Source organism: Polistes dominula, unplaced genomic scaffold (genome assembly GCF_049000335.1).
Source record: "Polistes dominula isolate Pdom_NZ unplaced genomic scaffold, Pdom_raw_medaka contig_77, whole genome shotgun sequence".
NCBI classification, from domain to species: Eukaryota; Metazoa; Arthropoda; class Insecta; order Hymenoptera; family Vespidae; genus Polistes; species Polistes dominula.
The window spans coordinates 8972032-8993978 of NW_028301152.1; the positions used below are offsets into that span (position 1 = coordinate 8972032).

The following is a 21947-nucleotide window of genomic DNA, read 5'->3' on the forward strand; positions in this document are numbered from 1 at the left end:
TTAAGGGTAACTTTAAAATTTTTTTCCAAAACTTTCCAGGTTTTTTTTTAGCAAAAGAACTTCATATGCCATCTATCGAAAAAAAATCGGTACAAACTTTCCAGACAATCTAATATAATGGACAATTCTATATCGAAAACGTTGATCAATTGATTCAATCTCAGTTAAAAAAAAAATATAAAAAAAAAGGAAGGAAGAAAGAAAAATAGAACGCGCGACCATGACTAGGAACATTTAAAAAAAAATATATAAAACATTAACATATATTAAACATCGAATGAACATTTGAACCGTATGATTACTACGAAAGTAAGTCCTTTATTACCTGTCGATTAAGAAACCGCAGGTGGAAATGATTTGCAAGTTTTGCTTAACGTCCTCCTCCTTCTCCTCTTTCTTCCCCCTTACACCCCTCCTATCACCTTCTTCCTTTTCCTCTTTATTCTCGAGACATTATAATATACTTCGAAGCAATTTACGCGTTTATTCGCGATAACATGTGAGGTGCCAACTTGTGGACAACCAATGAAATTCTACTAGTCACCACCATTGCGGTTCCTAAAAAAAAGTTCGCATCTTTTTTTTCTTTTTATTATAATTTCTTTCTCTTTTTCTTCTTTTTTTAATAATAAAATAAATCTTGATAATTTTGGTTGACTTTAATGATCGTTAGAAGACCACGCTAAATTGGTTTTTACAAATTAATTGACGAAATTTAAATAATTTTATATACATATACATATATGTATATATTAAACGTATGCGAATAATATACGCGTAAAAAGAGGGGAGGGGGAAACCAGCTAAAAAAGATGTAATTTTGAAAGAAAAATAACAGTAATAATAATACTAATAATAATAATAATAATAATAATAATATAAATGTGTGTGTATGGAATTTTAATTAAAAAAAAAAAACGAAATCTTACGTAGACCAATAAATGAGGTTAACTCTTCTTAGAAACCCTGTGTAATTATATTGTTTGATGTTGTTCCGACACCTATTACATATATATAAATTTACTTTTGACTAACAGAAGAAGGAAATAATGTGTAACGTTATGTTGATTGATTAATCTTATCCTACTTATATTATTTTCTTTTCTATGATATTTACGTAAGTTTACAAATAATTTTTGTTATACGTGTTACGTTAATATATATGTATATTATTTATTATACGTATTACGTTAATAATATTATATATATTATATATATAATAAATAATAATATATATAATATGAAAAAGTATAATAAATAATATATATATATATATATATAAAATAAAACATAATATAATAAATAATATATATTAAAATAATTATTAAATAATGTAATATAACTTATTTTAATTTGAAAAATTGATATATCGGTTAATCTACGAAACATTTGCTAACGTTAATTTTTCTTACAATTAAATAAATTATTTTTATAAGTTTTTAGATAGATATAACCTTAAATTGAGGTCAGGGACATGACGAAAATTCTAAAGACGATTATCTGAACTAAAATTACATGTTATAGATTAGGTCGTTTCCCTAACGGGGCAGTCATCTTTCTTGGAACCATTAAAACGTCATACTTTCACATGGATATAAAAAAAAAAGATGAGTGTATTGGTTGGTTAGGTTAGGTTGAGTTGAGTTGGTTGCTTGCTCTTGGCTAATTAACGTGCCGCGTATAAGTTGTTGGTTGGGTGCAACTTATTTGACGAGTTAGTTCGCGTTAGTTATAAATCGATATAATCATGCTATCTGGTCGTCGTCGTCATAGTCGTCGTCATAGTCGTCGTAGTTGTCGACTAATGAGATGAAACGTGATCGCCTTTCTCTCGTTAAACTCACTAAGTATTATAAAATGAAATTGCATTTTGTTTTTCTTTCTTTTTCTTTTATTTTTCTTTTTACGTGCCATATTTACTTTTGATGCCGGTTGATCGTGGTTTGTAATTTTTTTTTTTTTTAAATTACGACGATTCACGATAAATGAATTTTATTCGATTAGAATTGATTTAGAATCGATAACAAATTGCTTTTCCCTTTTTGTATTTATTTATTTTTTGTTTGTTTGTTTATTTGTTTCACACCGAACGAATTATTTTACGCAAAATTAATTTTTTACTACGAAAGTTGCTGAAAGAAAATCGGTAAATAATATTTTTCTATTTTGTAATAAATTTTTTTTTGATACACAAGTTTTGTTTAAAATTGGGTCCCAATTTTTTATTCTTTTACCTATACAAATGTTCACTCTATATTACAAAAAAAAACTTCGTTGAATTACTATTATTATTATTATTTTAATTATTAGTGAAAAAACAAAATTAAACTTTGTGCTATTGAAAAATAAAAAAATAAAATAAAAAAATAGAATGAAATTTACGTGCAACGTAGGTTTTTCTTTTTATTCGTTTAAAAATTTTTTCTATCTCAAAGGGTTGACTTTTTTATTCAAGATTAACATTTTCTTTCTAACATCTTTCGTAAGAGTTATATAAATACATTTTATATAAGCATCGTTAACAATGCAAACGCATAAACGTTATATATATATATATACCTATTTATTTATTCGTATTATGAACCGTATTTTTATTTTTGTTTTTTCTTGAGAAGAATTTAGAAAGATGTGGGGGGAAGAGGAGTGGGGGAAAGGAACGTTATGAAATTTAGTATGAATTTGAGTATCTCTAAAATGCGTGTGTTAGTTTCACAACTACAAATTACGAGTTCTCTTCTCTCTTTCTGTCTTCTTCTTCGAGAGAAAGGATAGGGATAGCAGGAAGAGAGAAGCAACCCAGGCCCTTTTCAAGGATAAGGCTATTGGAATCTGTCGATCCACTTGGCTGATTATTGGTATTGTGGTGTTCTCAAGGAGCACGGGCTCGTTTTCTTCGTTCTATCATCGACATGCAGGGAGGAATCGAACAATTCGTATAATTCGTACGTGAGTTCTCTTATCTCGAATCGATACAACATACTTCCAGTGACTTATAGTGACTTTGTTATTATAATATTTCAAGATTCTTTTGTATATGTTAATAGTATATTATATTCAATTGTATTTGTTATATGTTATATTATTATTAATATTTATTGGCATTAGGTACTCGAAAGTTCATTGCTGCAAATACTAAATAACATAATAATTAATAAATAATAATAATTAATATTGTTAACTAAACTATGTTGCATCTTGTATGTTATATGTTATATTATTTTTTATGTTATATGTTATATTTATATTATTTTTTATATGCTATATATTATATTTATTATACTTTTTTATAGGTTATATGTTATATGTTGTGGTATATTGTTAATTAGCATAAATATTATTTTGATAATACTACGAATGGATATTCCTTCTATTCGTATTTTGTGACAATCGTCAGAAATTTGATAGTAATTGATAAAATGATCTATCAATTGTTCAAATTGTTTCTATTTATTTGAAAGGACATCTATTTATTAATTACACATAATAATCTTCGGTAAAAGGGGCACGTTAAAGTATTTACTTTTCGTTAGTGTGTTTACCTCTTTAGCTTACGTCTAAGACATCGCAGTGCTTAGCATATTTGCATCAAAGGAAACGTTCGTGGCATCCTACCCGAGGAAATGCCAAAGGTCAGTCGAAAATTTAATAAGTAAATTACTTCAGCTAGGGGAAAGAGAAAGCTTTTTCATTTGGGAAAAAATAGGGGTAGGGATAGGATTACACGGGGTGTAAAATAAACATCCCATTTTCTTCGATTTTATTATTATACTTATCGAATAATTTAACCTGGTTTAAATGTCCAGATTTAACATTTTTAATTATTTAATTAATTAAAGATAAATTCATATCATTTTAGTTGAATTAATTAACTAAACAGCACGTTTCCAATCTTATTGTTTTTCTAAATTAGTGTCCATACGTGAATATATCGGAGACCCAAGTAATACGCCAAATTTCTGAACTATGATCAACTATGTAAGAAGATGGGCTTGTATAGTTTCCAAGTGGAACTTAAGACCCGCGTGTCCCACGAATACCTGTCTTGGATTTTAGTAAATTCAAAGTCACGTACCGGTAGACACACAGGCACGAACCTTTCGCGTGTCTGTTAACATTCTCTGTTATAACGATGCAAAACTTTAAATAAAGTACATTACGTGTAACATTGTTACTATGTATTATTATTATGTGTAATTCCAGTGTCACATTATTTTGGTTTCCAATGAACTTTGAAATTACTAAATCGATTTTAATGAAAATGTTTAGATTTTGTGTGTGTGTTTTTTTTTCAATTTAGGATGTAGGATAGTTTTTATCGCGTTTATTTTGTATTTTTATCGCTAATTTTAGGATTTATTATTTATAGGTTATCTAGGTTTTTAGGTACTGTAAATTTTCAATAGATGGTGCTATATTGCAATTCAATTATTTCACGTTTTTTTCAGATTTATATATGACACAACCTAACATTGCTTTTGATATTTTTTCGAGTATTATTATTTTATGTATTCAATTATAATTGTGGTATTATTATGTGTGTAGTTTATTTATATATTATATATTTTTTATTTAGAAGTTATCTAAGTCTCTAGGTTTTATAAGTTTTCAATAGTTGGCGTTGTATTACAATTCAATTACTTCGATAAAACTAACCTTACTTTTTATATTTTTTCGAGTATTATTATTTTATGTATTCCATTATTAATTGTAGTATTGTTTTGTGTTGTTATAATTTACTAAATAATTTAGAATTATATTAAATCAATGTTTTTTATAACAAAACCACAGTAACATGTGGCCGCAGCATCCTACTGCTTTTCTTTTTTGATTATTGAGCCTATTTTACAAATTGTTCTTTTTGTTTTTTTTTTCTGTATATGAACGAATTTATTTAAGACGAGATACAACTATTATAGAATCGATTTTATTCACGAAAAGCTCTCGTCTTTAAAGATCTGACACAAAAGGGGGAAGATTTGGGGTACGTGGTTTGAGATAATCAATAACTCGGTTATAAACTTCGAAGGGTGAACGTGTTTAGATGGATTAGTAGTTTTATACAGTTCTTCTATATGGTGTTACCATTTTATATTTATATTATTATCAATATTCAAGTCATTTCTATTTTTTTTTAAATTACCCTAGAGCTCCTTTATATTTTTTTCCTATAAAATGTTTTTTTATGACAATTAATTTCATGTAGTACATGTTATTACAATTGACAAATGAATTTACACCAATTTTCAAATAAACAGTTCATTCATTGTTTATAAACGAATTGTTTAAGAATATTTGTGTGCATGCGATTTTTTTTTTTACTTTACTTTTGAAAGAAAAGAAGAAGACCCTCACTTTAAGAAAAAATTAGTCAAATTTTTGATAACCTGAGACTACATGTGTTCCTTTAAGACAGATGCCACATTAAAATTTGTACCTTTTCATTCTTACAAAAAGTATACGAAAAATATACTCTGACCAACGTTTTTGAAAACGTATATTTCTTCTATTCGTTGTTCTCATATTACTTAGAATTTTCTTTTTTGCATTCTCGTCACACGACACCCGAGAAAACGCCCAATAAACGTACGTATAATCCGTGTTGAAACTAGCACGTCATTCGATGTAATTAGGGTGGTGTTTTACAAAAAGGTCTATTCGAGGGGAATAAGGTGGACCACAAAATACTATTGCTATCCTGGTTATTAAGGAGAAGGGGGATAGTGGGGAACAAAAATCTGAAGCTAACTTTCATTGGTAAAGTTCGGTAAGGTAACATTATCGTAACGGGATACTACAGGGGGGCTTTGCATTAGTCAGTTTATTCGTAAACTTCGTTTGAAAGATACGAACTTTCCATAGGGTGAAGTGAGGTAAGGGATGAGAGGGTAGGGGGTTCTCATTGTATCATTTAGTTGAAAATATTTCTTTATATGGAAAAGAAAGAGAGTACTCGTACGTTATGTAGAGAAAAAATGTGAATATTAGTGAATATTTTTTAGAAAATTAATTTAACGTATTTTTTTTTGTTATTATGTTTTATTTAGTAATAAAGATTTTGATTATTTTTTTTTATTTATTATTTTTAATTTATTTTGTAATTTGTCCAAGGTGGATATATTTGACAGATCTGTTGTTAGCAATAAGTGCAATTATATTTGTAATTATATATACAATTTAATAAATATTTAATTTATTATATTTATATATTTTTTATTTATTATAATTTAATAAATAATTAAAAAATATTACATATATATTATATATTATTATTATTATTATATATATAATATTAATTTTATATAATTACATATTATAATTATATTATATGTATAACATATAATTTAATTATTTTTACTTATTATTATTTATTTAATTATTATTATTATAATATATATGTATATATTTTGTGTTTTAAATGAAAAAGCAATTACCAAATTTAAATAAAACAAAAAACATTTATTGCCGATCTTCGCGAGTTCAAATTTGTGCTACGTAAAAAAAGATACAATGTTCAAAGATAAAGAAATAAACAAAACAAAACAAAACAAAACAAAACAAAAAGTGTATTATATAAGTCAATCGTTTAAGTTAGAATGTTCCTCCCTACCCCTTTCCACTTCTCCCTTTCCTCATCCTTTTCCCCATTCTTCGATCATCGAACGTTTTAATCGAAAATGATAAGCGATCAAACTCACGGATTGAACACACGTAAAAAAAAAGGTTTGTGATGCCGATTTAATCGCGATTGAAATGTTGAAACAAAAGAGATAGGATAGGGATAGGTTGTTTTTCGATCGTTGAACGTTAAAAGAGAAAGAAAGAGAAAGAGAGAAATAGAGAGAGATAGAGAATGAAGTTAAAGGTGGTGTTCGTTCGTACGTTGGTTCGTACGTTCGTTGGTTCGTTGGTTGGGTTTGTTGGTTGGGTTCGCGAGTACTATGATGAGACAGAAGGAAGGATCGCGTGAAAGATCACGTTCGTTTCGAAGTCATCCCTCGCAATCATCGATGTCACGGTGCGATTAAGATCCATCGTGATAAAAGTCGCAATCGTTCGTCGATAGCCAAGCTGTTATTACGTGTCTCATTGAAAAATAACTATGAAGAAAGAAAGAAAAGAAAAAAACAAATAAAAAAAGAATAAAATAAAATGACGAAGAAGAAACATGAAGAATATGAAGAAGAGAAGTTTTTATTTTTGTCTCGTAAAATAGATATAGGCATCCCTTGAATAACACGGCTAATTGGTTCCGTCTTATTCGAAATAGTGTTATTCAATATTAATAAATCATACAATTTTGGAGATAATGTTCCGTGCTATTAAAAACTCGAGATCCATACAAATTTGTACATTTGGTTACCAAAGATTAATTAAGAAAACATTGAAAATAAGAACAACATTTTGTTGTATTTTTCGTTGTTATTCGAGGGTTGTCGCAATTTTTAACCGTGCTATTCGCAATTTTGTACAATTCAAGTACCGTGCTATTCGCAACTCTGTACAATTCAAGCACCGTGCTATTCGAAACTTTGTATAATTCAAGTACCGTGCTATTCGAGGGATGACTGTACTACGATAAAAGAATAAAATAAAAAATTAACAACACATGCGTGCATGTTTTTTGTGTAGAATGTAGGTACACGTATGTGTATGTGTGTGATTTGTTACTTCCTATTGAAATGAAATATTTAAAGAACCAGTTAGATTTCCGTTGATAATAATCAATGGATATACTTATAGATGTGTGTGTATAGTAATTGAAAATCATGCGTCGTGTGATCTCCTCTCGTTGATTTCTAATAGAAAATAATATAAGAACAATTCGAATGTTACAGTAAAACCGCTTTTAAATGACTTGTCATTTGTCGTGAAACGTTATGGTGTAGTATTGCGTACGAGTAGAAACATAATTGTGAGTTTTAGTTTTTAGAAGATAGCGAAAGTTAAACTTATTATATGATAGTTTCGTTTAAACGAGTAGTATAATCATAGTTCGATACCTATTATTATTATTGTTATTATTATTATTACTATTATTATTAATTGGATTATAACTTTGATTTGACAATAACTCGTTGGGACAAAAAACTTCAACTATTTTTGTTCGAATTAAATAATTATTTTTTTCATAAATATATTTATCTATCTATAATTAATATTAATTAATTTTATTTTTATAATAAATTTTAAAATTATATTAATCAAGATTAATAAGAGTTTGTGTTAAAAATTTGCAATTTATACAAAATTTAAAATAATGTAATATATCTAGAGTTATTCTAGTTATTTACTAAAAAAAATAATATTCTTCTAAGACTAAAAAATAAATAATTAAATAAAAAAAATATAAACAAAAGTATATCGAATTTTTACCACATGGAAAATATATGTATCAATAATTAATATTAATTTATTTTTATTTTTATAACAAATATTAAAATTTTATTAATCAAGATCTTTAAACTCACTGTTAAACGATTATCCAGATAATATAAAATAACGTAATATATCTAGGGTTATTCTAGTTACTTTTTAAAGAACGATATTCTTTTGCAAATAATAAATAAAAAAAACAATAAAAAGAAAATAAAGAAAAGTGTATCGAATTCTTACCACATGGATGCCTTCGGTGTCTCTTCTGAGATCACCGCTCCTCTGTCCCGCCGTGACGGCCGCACTCAGGTGATTATAGTGATGCTGATGAAGCGTGTTCAATGTCTGCGTGTAAGGATCACCGACGAGGTAATCCAGGTGTTGAGGTTGCCCAAGACCCGGATGCTGTGGGCTAGCGGGCGCGTGATGATGCGACGGGAAAGGCGGTGGAAAGTATGGGGGTTGAAAGTCTGACGCCGTTGGCAAAGATGCACCACCATGATGGGGCATACCGCCACCGTTTCCATTCCCCCGATGACCATGATGATGAGCACCGGAGTATGGTGACGAATTTCCGCCGCCAAGCGAAGAAATGCCACCATGACCAGTCAATCGGTCCTGTAAACAACATGTCAAAAACCATTTTTATTTTTTTTTATATTTTGAGTAGTTGTCGAATTATTGTTACATGGTACTTATTATTGCTAATATGTGTGTGGTCATTTGTTCATTATTATTAAATTATAATGGTCAGTTGGTTCTGTGGGTACAACACGTCAAACCATTTTATTTTTTTATATTTCGAGTATTGCTGTTAAATTTCAAATAAAATGTTCAATTTATTATAAAATAATAAATTTATAATTAATATATTAATATAAATTATAATAATAAATTTATAATTAATATATTAATATAAATTATAATAATAAATATTAATATATTAATATATTTATATTTTAATATATTAATATATTTATAATTTATATATTAAAATAATAAATTTATAATTTACCCCTAAAATAATAAATTAATAATTACCCCTTTCGATTTGGCTGAAAGTTTTTTATCCTATTCTACCCTATGAAAAACAATTTTCAGAATTTGTAAAAATTTTTTTATCAAACCCAAAAAAATTATTAATTTTTGAAAAAATGGCTCCTTTTTTTGGAATGGCTATAACTTCTTCAAAATTCAAACTATTGAGACGTTTTTTTTTTTAAATTTGTGTTTTTAAATGTAATTTTCAGAAAAAAATACAAAAAAATTTTTAAATTATAGAATCCATGAAATTTTCGCATTTTTTGAGAAAAACCGTTATTTTCTGGAAGTTCCCCATTTTTCATTTTTTTTTTCTAAAAAAAAACTTTGACTAATTCTGCGATTATCCACGCCAGTCCCAGAGTGGGCCCAGTTAGTTTTTTATTTTTTTTATTTAATTGAAAACAAATTTTTCAATTTTCAAAATTTAAAATGTTTTTTTTTTAAACTTTGTATTTTGAGACTATAAATTAAGTATATAATATTGTAAAGGTGTTTACTTGCATTAATTTTATTATATAAACGAAATTTTGTTGTTGTTGAAAAAATGGCTCTTTTTTTAATAATAAATAATTGAACGATTAAATAAATGTTCGATTTGTCGAATAAATCGACACTTTATTTAAACAAAACATTGAATATAGCGATGAAATAAAACAGATTTCTCTGTTCTCGTAGAAGAGTATTAACTCACTGTTAAGATAATATCATGAGTCCTCGTATCTGTAAATCGGTGGAAAGGCTTTTGCTTCGGCTAAGAACGATTCAAACGAACGATTCAAACCATTAGGTGTCTTTTTCTTTTTTATTCAATGCGATACCATCTAGAACGTCTTTATAAACCCAAGAGTCAATGTAAAAGGGCTAAATCCTCGACTAACTTTTATCTATACCGACGTATCTGTTTGACGTTTCTCCAACTAAATCGTATAAAACGTTACCAATGGTGTTACAAACAATTTTTCAATGATTTTTGTTAGGCAAAATCGATTGACAAGTATAGTAATTTGTATAAAATACAATTTGTCAATCAATTTTAAATATCTGTTTAACGTTTCACTAATTAAATCGTATAAAACGTTATCGAACAATGTTGCAAACAATTTTTCAAAGATTTTTGTTAGAAACTTGACATGTATAGTAATTTGTACAAAATACAATTTTTTATTAACTTTTAAATATCTTTTTGACGTTCCACCAATTAAATTGTATAAAACCGTCGACCATGATGATGATATTAATAATAATTATTATTATTATAATAATAGAAAATAAAATTTGTCTTCATTGATTAAAAACTTTCTGTTTTACAATTAATTTTATTTAGAAAAAGGAAAGTGAATAATCTTCGTTTAGATAAACGTTGAATTTTTATTAACTAATTTTCCAATTTGAATTTTATAAATGACAGTATTATATTGTCATTAAAAGATATTGAATTTAATTAAAACTAGATGTGTTATCTTTTAGCATCACGTGATTCTTATCATTTAGTTTATTTCAAAACTTTCGTATAATTCAATCAAAATTTCATTTGAAAAATGTCTTATTTGATATTTCGTAAAAATGTAAAAGGCAATGCATCGATTGACACCTTTTTAAAAATCTCTCTCAATTTGATTCATAAAAAGATAATTAAAAAACGTGAAAGATAACTTAAATATCTCAAAAAGCGTTGAATATTTTCTCTTATCTTTAAGAACCGGACGATTGCTGAGAAGAGTTGTAACGTAAAGGATCATTGACTTCATAAATAAAAAGAATAAAAAAAATAAAACATGGCAAATTTCGTTGCTCGATAAAAGTGGTGGAAGGATGTCCTCCGGTGCTCCCGTAGGAGAAAAAATTTCTCGCGAACAGGTTCTTTTACGGTCATAAAGCAACACATGAAAAGAGAAAAATTATCCCTTTCGAAAGATTGAACAACCTTTGAGATCCTTTTTTTTTAACAATCTCGTAAAAGTTTCTTTTTTTTTATTTTGTTACGGGATTACGTTTAGTGTCCTGTCGTTTAAATCTTTTATTTCTACAAAATATTATGTATACTGTTCTTATTTTTTTTTTTTTCAAACAAGTGACACATTTATTATGTCACACATAATCATTGATACCAATTATAAAAAATAAAAGATAATCCAAAGATATTTAAAAGTGAATGAATGAAAATTCATTCAGTTTAGTGTTTTGTATTTTGTTTGTTTTCATTGAGTTTTCTTCATTTATTCACTTTTGTATTTGTATTTTGAGTAAATTACTATACCTGTTGACTTTTTAGTTGTTATTTCTTCTAATTGACTTAAATAAACGATATTAAAATGATTGTTTTTATTGATTTTGGCTGTAGTATAAGTGGTCAACTACTAACGAAAAAACTTGTCAATTATTGGTTTCTCCAGTTTCACAAATGGTCAACTGCTTGACTGCAATGATCGACTTTCCATGTTTATTATTTTCGTGTAACACAATTTTTTTCGAAAAATATCCTTTGTTATATGACGTCCGAAGTTGAAAGAATATCTTCACGTATTGGAACCTACTATTCAATAAAAATGTAATAAAAATTACCACCATTTAAGATCAAAATTTCTCTTAACTGGTCAACCACTGGTGTCTTCATCTTAATTATCAAATTAAATTTAAAAATAATTTTGTTTATTTGGTCTCTTTCTTTCTCTTAATTTTTTTTTCTTACGAATTGTATAGAGAGAAAATTCATGAAAAATATTGAAAATAACCGGTAGTTAGAAAACATCTTTATGAGTATATATACATGATTTTTCAAGGATTTTAATAGCTTTTAAATAAACACGTTTTATAGCGGTACTAACGTGTAACGATTTCTTTAACGAGTACCGTTCATAGATATCGACATCATCGAAAATGAAAAGGACTATTATTATTACTGTTGTTTTATATTTAAAACAATAAAAAAAATTACAATAACAACGTGACGTACTTACAAAATAATACAAAGAATTAAAAAAAAACCAATCCATATTTAAATGAAAGCTTGGACCGAACTTTTCTTTTCTTGCTTTTTATTCTCAAATTGAACGATACCACACAACTGTGTTTTAAACTACCATGTTTTATCGTAAAATTAGAAATTTAATAGACGTTGCTAGTCTTGGACGTGATAAATGGCAATTAAATTTAAATTGAAGTATCATTATGATTCATAGGAAAATTAATATTAGTTTTTTATTTTGATTGATGTGATAATAAAGAAAGCATGAACAAATTTGTTTATAGACACGTGTATACATCAAAACATCTCACGATGATTATCCTTTCACATTACGTTTGGTAGACGAAAATTAATTATTTTTTTAAATTTAAAATAAATTTACGTGTTGCATTTATTTCTAAACCTAATAGAAAATTTGTTAATTTTTACATTCAAATTTTTCTCGAATTTTAGGAACTAGTAAAACATCGGAGACAACTTGTAAGGTAAAAAGGGTAAAAAAAGATATTAATGGTAGATGGTCGGGTAGGTGGTATTAGAGGTTGAAGAAAATATCCCACCTCAACTTCGATGACCGTGGTCATGTCAACGTGTGGCGCATAACAGAGCGCCAGCTTGTCAGCTGTTGGCGCTTCCGTGCGCGGTGGAAACATCCCTAGGATCTCCAGCTTGTCCTTTTTCTTATTTTTATTTTTAAAGTATCCCCAACTCTCTCAATCCAAACTTCTTTTAACGCGAAATCAATTCTTACGAACGATTAGAAAAAAAATTGATCAATCGATGCACTTAAATTATCTTTTTGTTTTGTTTTAAATTCCTTTCTTTTATCTTTCACACTTTTTCACTTTCCTTTTTATCTATCTCTTCAGATGATCTTCTTCTTCTTTTCACAACACAAGATTTCACAACACCCTTCGTCATCCCTTTTCGCCCCTTGTTTCCTTTCGCGAACGAATTCCGCCGGGGGTTTCGGATAAGGCACTCGGACGAATGAAATTTTGTTTTGTTTTTACCCACTGACCCGCATTTAGCTTATAATAATAATATTATTATTATTTTTCTACCTTGCTCGCATGATTTTTTTTTGGTGGAAGAGAAGAAGGTTAGGAGGGGGGAAAATTTCATAAACGCGTTAAATATTTTAATCGGTGCAATTGATCACAGCTCGTAGTTGGTGCATTAACGCGGGAAAATTGAAATAACAAAAACACGAGTATGACAACGATGACGGTTTCATCATCATTACGTTGATTAAAAATTATAATCAATTTATATACTGTATAGACAACATTTTTTCTTATTTTTTTTTTAAATAATATATAGAATCGTATGATTGTAAAATTCTTAAAGTAAAAGGAACAATAGTAAAAAAGGGTTGAGGTTTTTGCGAACAGGTAATATGAGACTAGTATATCTATATATATATTTTTTTTTTAATCCTTTTAATCCTTTTCTCTCTCTCTCTCTCTCTCTTGTTTTAGAGAAAAAAAAATAACCGTTGAAAGAAACAGCTGATCGGTTTGCGATAGTACGAAGTGTCGCGACCAACCATCCGATCGACTGATGAACCGACGACGACGACGACGATGACAACGACGACGAAACCGTACGGGAGGTGCTACAGCGTGCTCTTACCGAGTGCTACTACCACCACCATTTCCACCACCACCATCATCGCCATTACTACTACACTACCACCACCACCATCACCATCACCATCACCACTACTACCACCACCACGAGCATCCACCACTACTTTCAGTAACAACAACAACACAACACAAGACAACACACCACTGACACATCGGTATCAACGATCTCTCGTTTCTTTTCTTTCCCCTTCTTTCCCCCCAACCCTTCCCATCAATTCTCTTTTTCTTTCTCTTTGACTTTAGCAACAGTTTGGAACACTAACTCTAACATAAAACCCGCGTAGTTTCACAGCACGCGCCTACCTACCTTCCTTACCTTCTTTCTTAACTACTCCACTTTGGTCAGGGACCGAAATTTGCCCCAGGGTTATATGCTGAACACCACGTGGACGGTTATCTGTACTCTCACAGGATACTCACACCGGTTCCCCCACCACTAACATGAGTAACCCAACCAACGGCCGTCCCAAACGAAAGCTTAGCGAATGAGGAGCTACGACTAGCGCGCTTTTACACGATCCTTGCCGATTTCTCCCGATGATTTCTAACGAGTAACAGGGAAAGATAGAAAGAGAGAGGAGAGGGGGAAAAGGTATATTACGAGTGGCTAGACCTCACCCCTTCGATATTTTCTTTCTTCTTTCATTGAAGATCATTGAGGGATGGGATGAATGACTAGTAGGATTAAGGAGGAGCTTTTACTATTATCAAATGATATTATATTTATGTTTGTTTTTTAGATTAGTTTATGATTTGTGTGTGTGTGCTTCTTTTTTAATTTTTAGGATCTGTTTTTTTTTAGACAGAGTGGATTTGTTATATCATCGGGTCAAAGGTATCCTAATTTTTTACTAAATAACGGAATTATTATATTATATAATTATAATATAATATATTTATAATAATATATAATATTATATATATTATAAATATAATAATAATAGGATTATAATTATTTTAGAAAGTTTTTAAAAAGTATAATATAATATTATATTATTATATTATTTTATAATAGTATATATATATATATATATATATATATATATATATATATATATATATATATATATATATATTATTAGTAATTATATTATTATAAATATAATAATAATAGGATTAAAATTATTTTAGAAAATTATTTTGTGTGTGTGTGGAAAAGAGGTTAGATAAAAAAATAAAAATATAGTTGCAAAATAATCCTTTCGCTTATTTGTATTTAACAAAACTTTTATTCAATATATTAATACTTTCTAATATTAATAAAATTAAAATTTTAAATTTAAGAACAGAGTTCGTATGAATTTTGTTTTTACATATGAATTGATATTACACACTGTAATCACACACTTGTAATAAGAAATTACTTTATACATATAAAAAAGAAAATTGGGATAGAGATTATTTGTTATATGTAAAAAATAGTATGTGAGTATAATAAGATCGTGAGATAGATTTTTTTTTTTTTTACAAGAAGAAGACATACGAGCGGACAAATTCGTTTAATGCTCCCTATTTGCACGATCCTTTTACTTTGGTGTTGTTTCAAGCGTCGAGTTCGTGACGCATACTATAGATATGCATCTTATGCATCTTCGAGAGATTCTTCTTCCTTCGTGAATGCTTTCTCAAAGTAGTCTCCCCCCCTCTTTCCCCCTTTCTTCTCCCACGTATGGTGGTGCATCATTGCTTCGTTATTTTATCACAATTACGGGAGAAAAAGATATTTTTGATTTATGTTTAGATAGGAAGTTGAAAATAGTAAGAGTTTAATATATTTTTATTATTTATATTCATTTTATATTATAATATAAATTTAATTTATTTAATTAAATATTGCGATATATCTTTTTATATACATTTTATATTATATCCCTGTGAGGGAGGTGGAGAAGAATACCCCCTCAGTAATCCCTGCTTGTCGTAAGAGGCGACTAAAAAGGAAACCCAAGAACAATGGATATTATAATATATAACTTTAATTTATTTAATTAAATATTATAATATACTTTTTTAATGAATATTTTATATTATAATATATTTTTAATATACATTTTATATTATAATATAAATTTATATATATATAATTTATTAAGTAATTATTATGATATATTTTGTATACATATATTTTATATTATAATATATTTTTGTTATAGATATTTTTTTTCCTACGAAATATTAATTATCTTTTCCATTTTATTTTTTTTAATTTTATTTTTTTTTATTTTTATTTTTATTTTTTATTATTTTTATTTTTTTATTATCGATAGTTTATTTTACAAGATTTCACTTGCATATTGCTTATACAACGTGAAAATAAATTCGATGAGATAGAAAACCGTAGGGAGGGAAGGGTGAAAAAATATTCGTATAAAATTGTATCTCGTTAAAAGTATTAACAAAAAAATATAAATTTCTGCGTAAAGTTACACATCGAGAACAAGATCGGAAGAAATAAAAAAAAAAAAAAGAAGTAACGTTTGAGTATAAACTTAAGAAAAAAAGAAAAAAAAAAGAAAAAAACCTTCAGGCTATATGGCAAATAAACGCCTATGGGGATTATTTCTCTCGTATGGAAATTTTCATATCTAATTCACCGCTGTACGTGATATATTGCTTTATGGTGGTGTTTCACTGTTGCAAATTTTCTAAACGCTTGCTACTGTTGTGTTGTAAACTGGTGTAATTATTAGTTAGAAGATTAGACCTAGTATACTTGTTCGTGTTAGAATGTTTTTTTAACACATTGACATTTTAAAGATGTATAATAAATTCATGTAAGATAAATTTCTACGAAGTTTACGTTGTTATTGGTTGTTGTTGGTTGTTGTTGTTGTCCTCGTTATTCATTTTTTTTTACCGTTTATTTCAAATTCCCACGTAACACTGACGAGGGGACTTAGGGGTTTTTTTTTTTTTAATTTTGTTATATGATTTTGTCGTTTTGTTGGCAATTTAATTCTATCTTGGTTAGATATAATTATCTAATCGACGTAGGTGTGGCAATTTTTATTATTATTATTTTTTTAAATAGTTTTTCTTTTAACGCGTGTTTTTTTATAAGAGATTTTTCTTGTATTAAAAAATAGAAAAATACAGAATTTACATAAATGTATAAAACATTAGAAAAACAATTTGCAAAGAGGTTCGACACACGATTTTTCAATTTTGTGTTTTATCTTCTCAATATAAATCCGTTGAAATTTATTGTGCTAATTTAATGCGCATCGTAAGATATTATTTCGTATTGAATAGGATTATATTATAGTAATGTATTTCTGTTTCTAACTGGACCAGCTTTTGCAGACTCACGAAACGATCATAGATTTAAAATGTTATTGTTTTAAATTTTTAATTTTTACATTTTTTTTTTTTTCAATGAAACGATACACGTTTTGCAGGATCTCTCACGATGCTTTTTTTCATGATTTAAAAGTTAATAAATAAATAGAAAAATAAAGATGGTATGAAAGTTTTGCAAAATCAGCTGAATCATTGAATTTGAAGAAATTCTTATCTCATAAATATTGAATAAAAAGCGTTTAATTTAATGTCAATGTGAATATAAATATCAAACTAGCCACAATTGTCGAACAAAACGTTCTCGTGAACATTCAAACACACACACATAGAAGAAAGAAAGAACCATAACCAGTATGTGTGGCTTTTGCATGATGTTCACCAATGCTATTCAACTCGTGTCTTCAAATATTATACGTAAAGGAATCTCCAACGATGAAGAAAATGCTAATAACGATCGTATCTATATTTAAAATTTTGTTTCGTAGTATAGTAAGTTATGTGTTTGTGTGTGTGTGTGTGTGTTGGATGTCAAGTAATAAATGAAATGAAATGAAATGAAATGAAATGAAATGACACTAAAGATTATTTATTAATATAAAACGTTTTATTTCCTAAAAATATATATGTATATGTATATGTATGGAATTTTTGTGAAGTATTGAGATCTCTAGCACTTGAATACGCTATCTGGTGGCTAAATTCAAAATTAGAGTAGATAGGTCGAATTGCTACTCCACGAGGGATCTCTAGCACTTGAATACGCTAACTGGTGGCTAAATTCAAAATTAAAGATGATAGGTCGAATTGCTACGCCACGCCCCTGCCAGAGATCCCAATCGAATCATTCATAAGGTAAACGAACTGCGATGGAAAACTAATACTTGGTATCTATTTTGGATTGATCCAGCTTTCGAGGTATCTCTGATTAATCGCACCTTTCGTTTTGACGTATAAAAAGCTAATGAATATAAATCAGTAACGGAAAGGAAACAGGACAGACAAGTAACAGCGAAATGGGAAAGTGGAATATAATAACGCCTGAATTTGTCCAGCGGCTAGTAACCCTGAGGGCTAATTGTCCTTCTAGTTTAGGCCTCTCTCTCTCTCTCTCTTTCTCTCTCTCTTTAAAAAATGGAATCAACAAATTACTATTATCTATGGAATATATATATTATATATATAGTATAAACCAATCTTCTAATAAAACAAAACAAAAAAAAGACCAATAACCATAAGTGTACTATTTCTATTGAGTTATCCGGAAAGTTTGTACCAATTTTGACGGAAGATTGAAAAACGCAATGCATTTAAGTTTTTTTTTGTTGGTACATATTTATTAAATTATATATAAGTGCCATTCTGTTCCACAGACCTTTCTTCATCTTTATGGGTAAATTAAAAATTGCTTCCTTTCAGAACTTCTCAGGTTTTTCAGCAAAAAAGCTTTAGATGCAACCTACTAAAAATCGGCACGAACTTTCCGGACAATTCAATAATATTCAAAAAAAAAAAAAAAAAAAAAAAAAAAAAAATATATATATATATATATATATATATATATATAAATGTATATATATATGTATATATTAATGTAAAAAATTTCCCATAAACGAGACCCTGACGACTGGATGATTGTGAGTTAATTCGATAACATAAAAAAGAAAAAGAAAAAAAAGATCCACGGAAGCGGTGGTGAAAGGGGGATGCAAAGAATGCGAAATGGAAATGGGTTGTTGCATCGTTGAGATTAGGGTAGAAAGTTTGTGGAGGAGATGAGAGGAGAAGAAGAAGAAGAAGAAAGGGGCCCCCGAATAATATCGGTGGCTACGATACGCACCCGTAATCATCCTGGTATGAAAAAAAAACGAAATATACACATAAGAATAAAAGGGAGATGAGAAAGAAAAAAGATTATAGTCGTGTTTCTCTATATATACTATATACACACATATACATATGAATGTAGTATAATTCATGCATATACGTATGCATGTAGTATCTTTTTTAAAGTGTGTTATAAGTATATTATTTTATAAGTATTATATAATTAAATTATTATATTACTTAAATTATTTATAATATTAGTATTATATAACTTATATAATACTTATAAAAGTAATATATATATATATATTATACCATTATAGGTACTTATAATTATTATATATAAGAGAGTAATATATATTATATTATAATAATTAATATATTATATTATAATAATTAATATATTATATATAATAATATGTTGTATATAATATATTATAGTATAGTAGTATACTATTATAATAGTTTATATATTATAATATAGTAGTATAGTATATATAATACTATTTATATAATATTATAGTATGCTATATAGTAGTACAATATTATATATACAATAACAATAGTATATATAACACTATACTACTATATAGTATATATATACTATTATAGGTACTTATAACTATTATAAATAATATAGAAGTATGTATATGTTTTCATAAGTGTATATGGTTGCAATATACTACACATGTATATAATACAAATGTATGTACCACAATGTATGTAGTATTTTTGTTAAAGTGTGTTATAAGTATATAATATGAGAAAGAGAGTGAGATAAGTTGATGGGGTGGAGGTTGGGAGGAGAGGGAGAAGAAACAAAGAAATAGAAAGAGATAGATAGATAAGAATAAGAAAAGGAAGGTTTAATATAGAGAGAGAGAAAGAAAGAGGATTCTGGATGAACGTATAGTTGGAGAAGGGGAGGAAGGTGGAATGGGAATGGGAATGGGCATGAGAATGGGAAGGGTTAGGGAAGGGGTGGGTAAGGAGGGAAGTCGCTAAACGGCATTCCAAGCGGACTATCCAGCGCCACCCAACGGTAACCAACGCATGACGCCCTTATCTTTTACTCCTCTTCTTCGGGTTACCGCACCTTTCCTTATGTTACCTTTACCTTACTTAACGGATCGGCAACGTTCGAATGAGGACATTGATTAACCGTCAAACGATTGCTTTCCAAGATTGATCAATCGATCGATCGATCTATAGATCGAAGCATTGATTCGGTGTATGAAAGACTAAACAACTAATTTCTTTGTTATATTTAAAATAGGATATGATTCTAATCGGTTTTGGTATCAAAAAGAAATTTCATTCTAGATTGAGTAATTTTTTTCTTGATTGATCGATCGATCGGTAGATTGATTCGATTGGGAGTTTTTTTGGCGGGAATTTCATTGATTTTGTTTATTAAGGTTATGTGTTAATTGAAACGAGAGAAGAATGTTCTAATCTTAATATACGAGTGGTATATTAATTTGTACTATACTATAGTATACTATATATATAGTAATATATTATATATATTTTATTTTAATATACTATTTATATATAATATATATTAAATATATATATGTAGTTTTATACTATTAATAATATACACTATATATATAATTTAATATAAATTAATAATAATTTATATACATATATAAATTAGTATATATAATATTTATATATAGGGATTTACATTTTTTTATAAAGCGAAATAATATAATTAATTTGTTTTTTGTTTACAATGCTCTACTTTTCAAACATTTGCCCATTTATATATTATTTTGTTAACTTCTAACGTTAATAGAGTGCCTTTTATTTTATAAATTAATGAATTATAATCATTACTCAAAACCTTAATAATAAATCACATAAAAATATTTATCAAAATAACAAATTTTAAAAATTCAATCATTTAATTGAAATTCATTTAAAACAAATCGTTTGAAAAATCTTTTACAACATAAATTAACGAGATAACTTTGTTCGACAAATTGTTATTGGAGGAGGGCGAGTGAATACTTTGTGAAAAGATTTATATTAGATTCTTATCTGACTATACTGATGTGAGACTACTTTAACTTAACAAAATTCGACAACTATGATATTCACCGTTAATTTGAAGGAAGGCACGCCTGTTTTTCTTTCCTCTTCGCACGCGTTCGCGCTCACGTTTTCATATGTATGTGTGCGTATGTGTATCCTTGTATGTTCGCGCGAACGCGGATCACACAAAGAGACATATGTTCAGAAGGTAGGAGGCAAGAGAGTCCGGTCCAGAGGGTTCAAGCTAACGGGACTAAAGTTGATCGTAGAGATGCGACGATGTGAGACTCCTCTCTCACACACGTTTATGTATTCTCACACACCATACACACACACATACACATACACATGAATTCATACATAAATACAGAGACATATACGTAGAACACACGAGTAATGATAAACATATTACACATATGCATTTATGAGAGTATCTAAACGTTAGTATACGTACACTTACTTAAAAAAACAAAAAAAAAAAGATAAAAATCCCTATGGTTACTTCCACGTTTCCAGGAGGTCGCGAATTACTGACGAGTCTCTGTGTGAAAAAGAGAAAAAAAAAGTATCGAGAAAAGATTTTTATACACATGACAAGATGTGCGAACTCGGTACGTCAACGCTTTAAGTTGACAAACTGTTTGAGAAGAGCAAAAAGAGAAAATGTGTTTGGGGGTAAAATGATGATTTTATTCAAAAAATAATACTTCGTATCTCTCATAAACACACTTTTCACAAATACGATGTTA

General features: G+C 28.2%; 1 protein-coding gene across 6 annotated transcripts in view; it reads right to left on the reverse strand.

Moving 5' to 3' along the window:
• TfAP-2 (transcription factor AP-2) overlaps nt 1–21947 on the reverse strand; it is a 203144-nt gene that overhangs the window by 44807 nt on the left and 136390 nt on the right. For all 6 annotated transcript variants that reach the window (XM_089178414.1, XM_089178415.1, XM_089178416.1 and 3 more), the window contains one exon: nt 8614–8991. In XM_089178414.1, coding sequence (XP_089034540.1) covers nt 8614–8991 — 378 coding nt within the window. The remainder of the gene's footprint in view (nt 1–8613; nt 8992–21947) is intronic.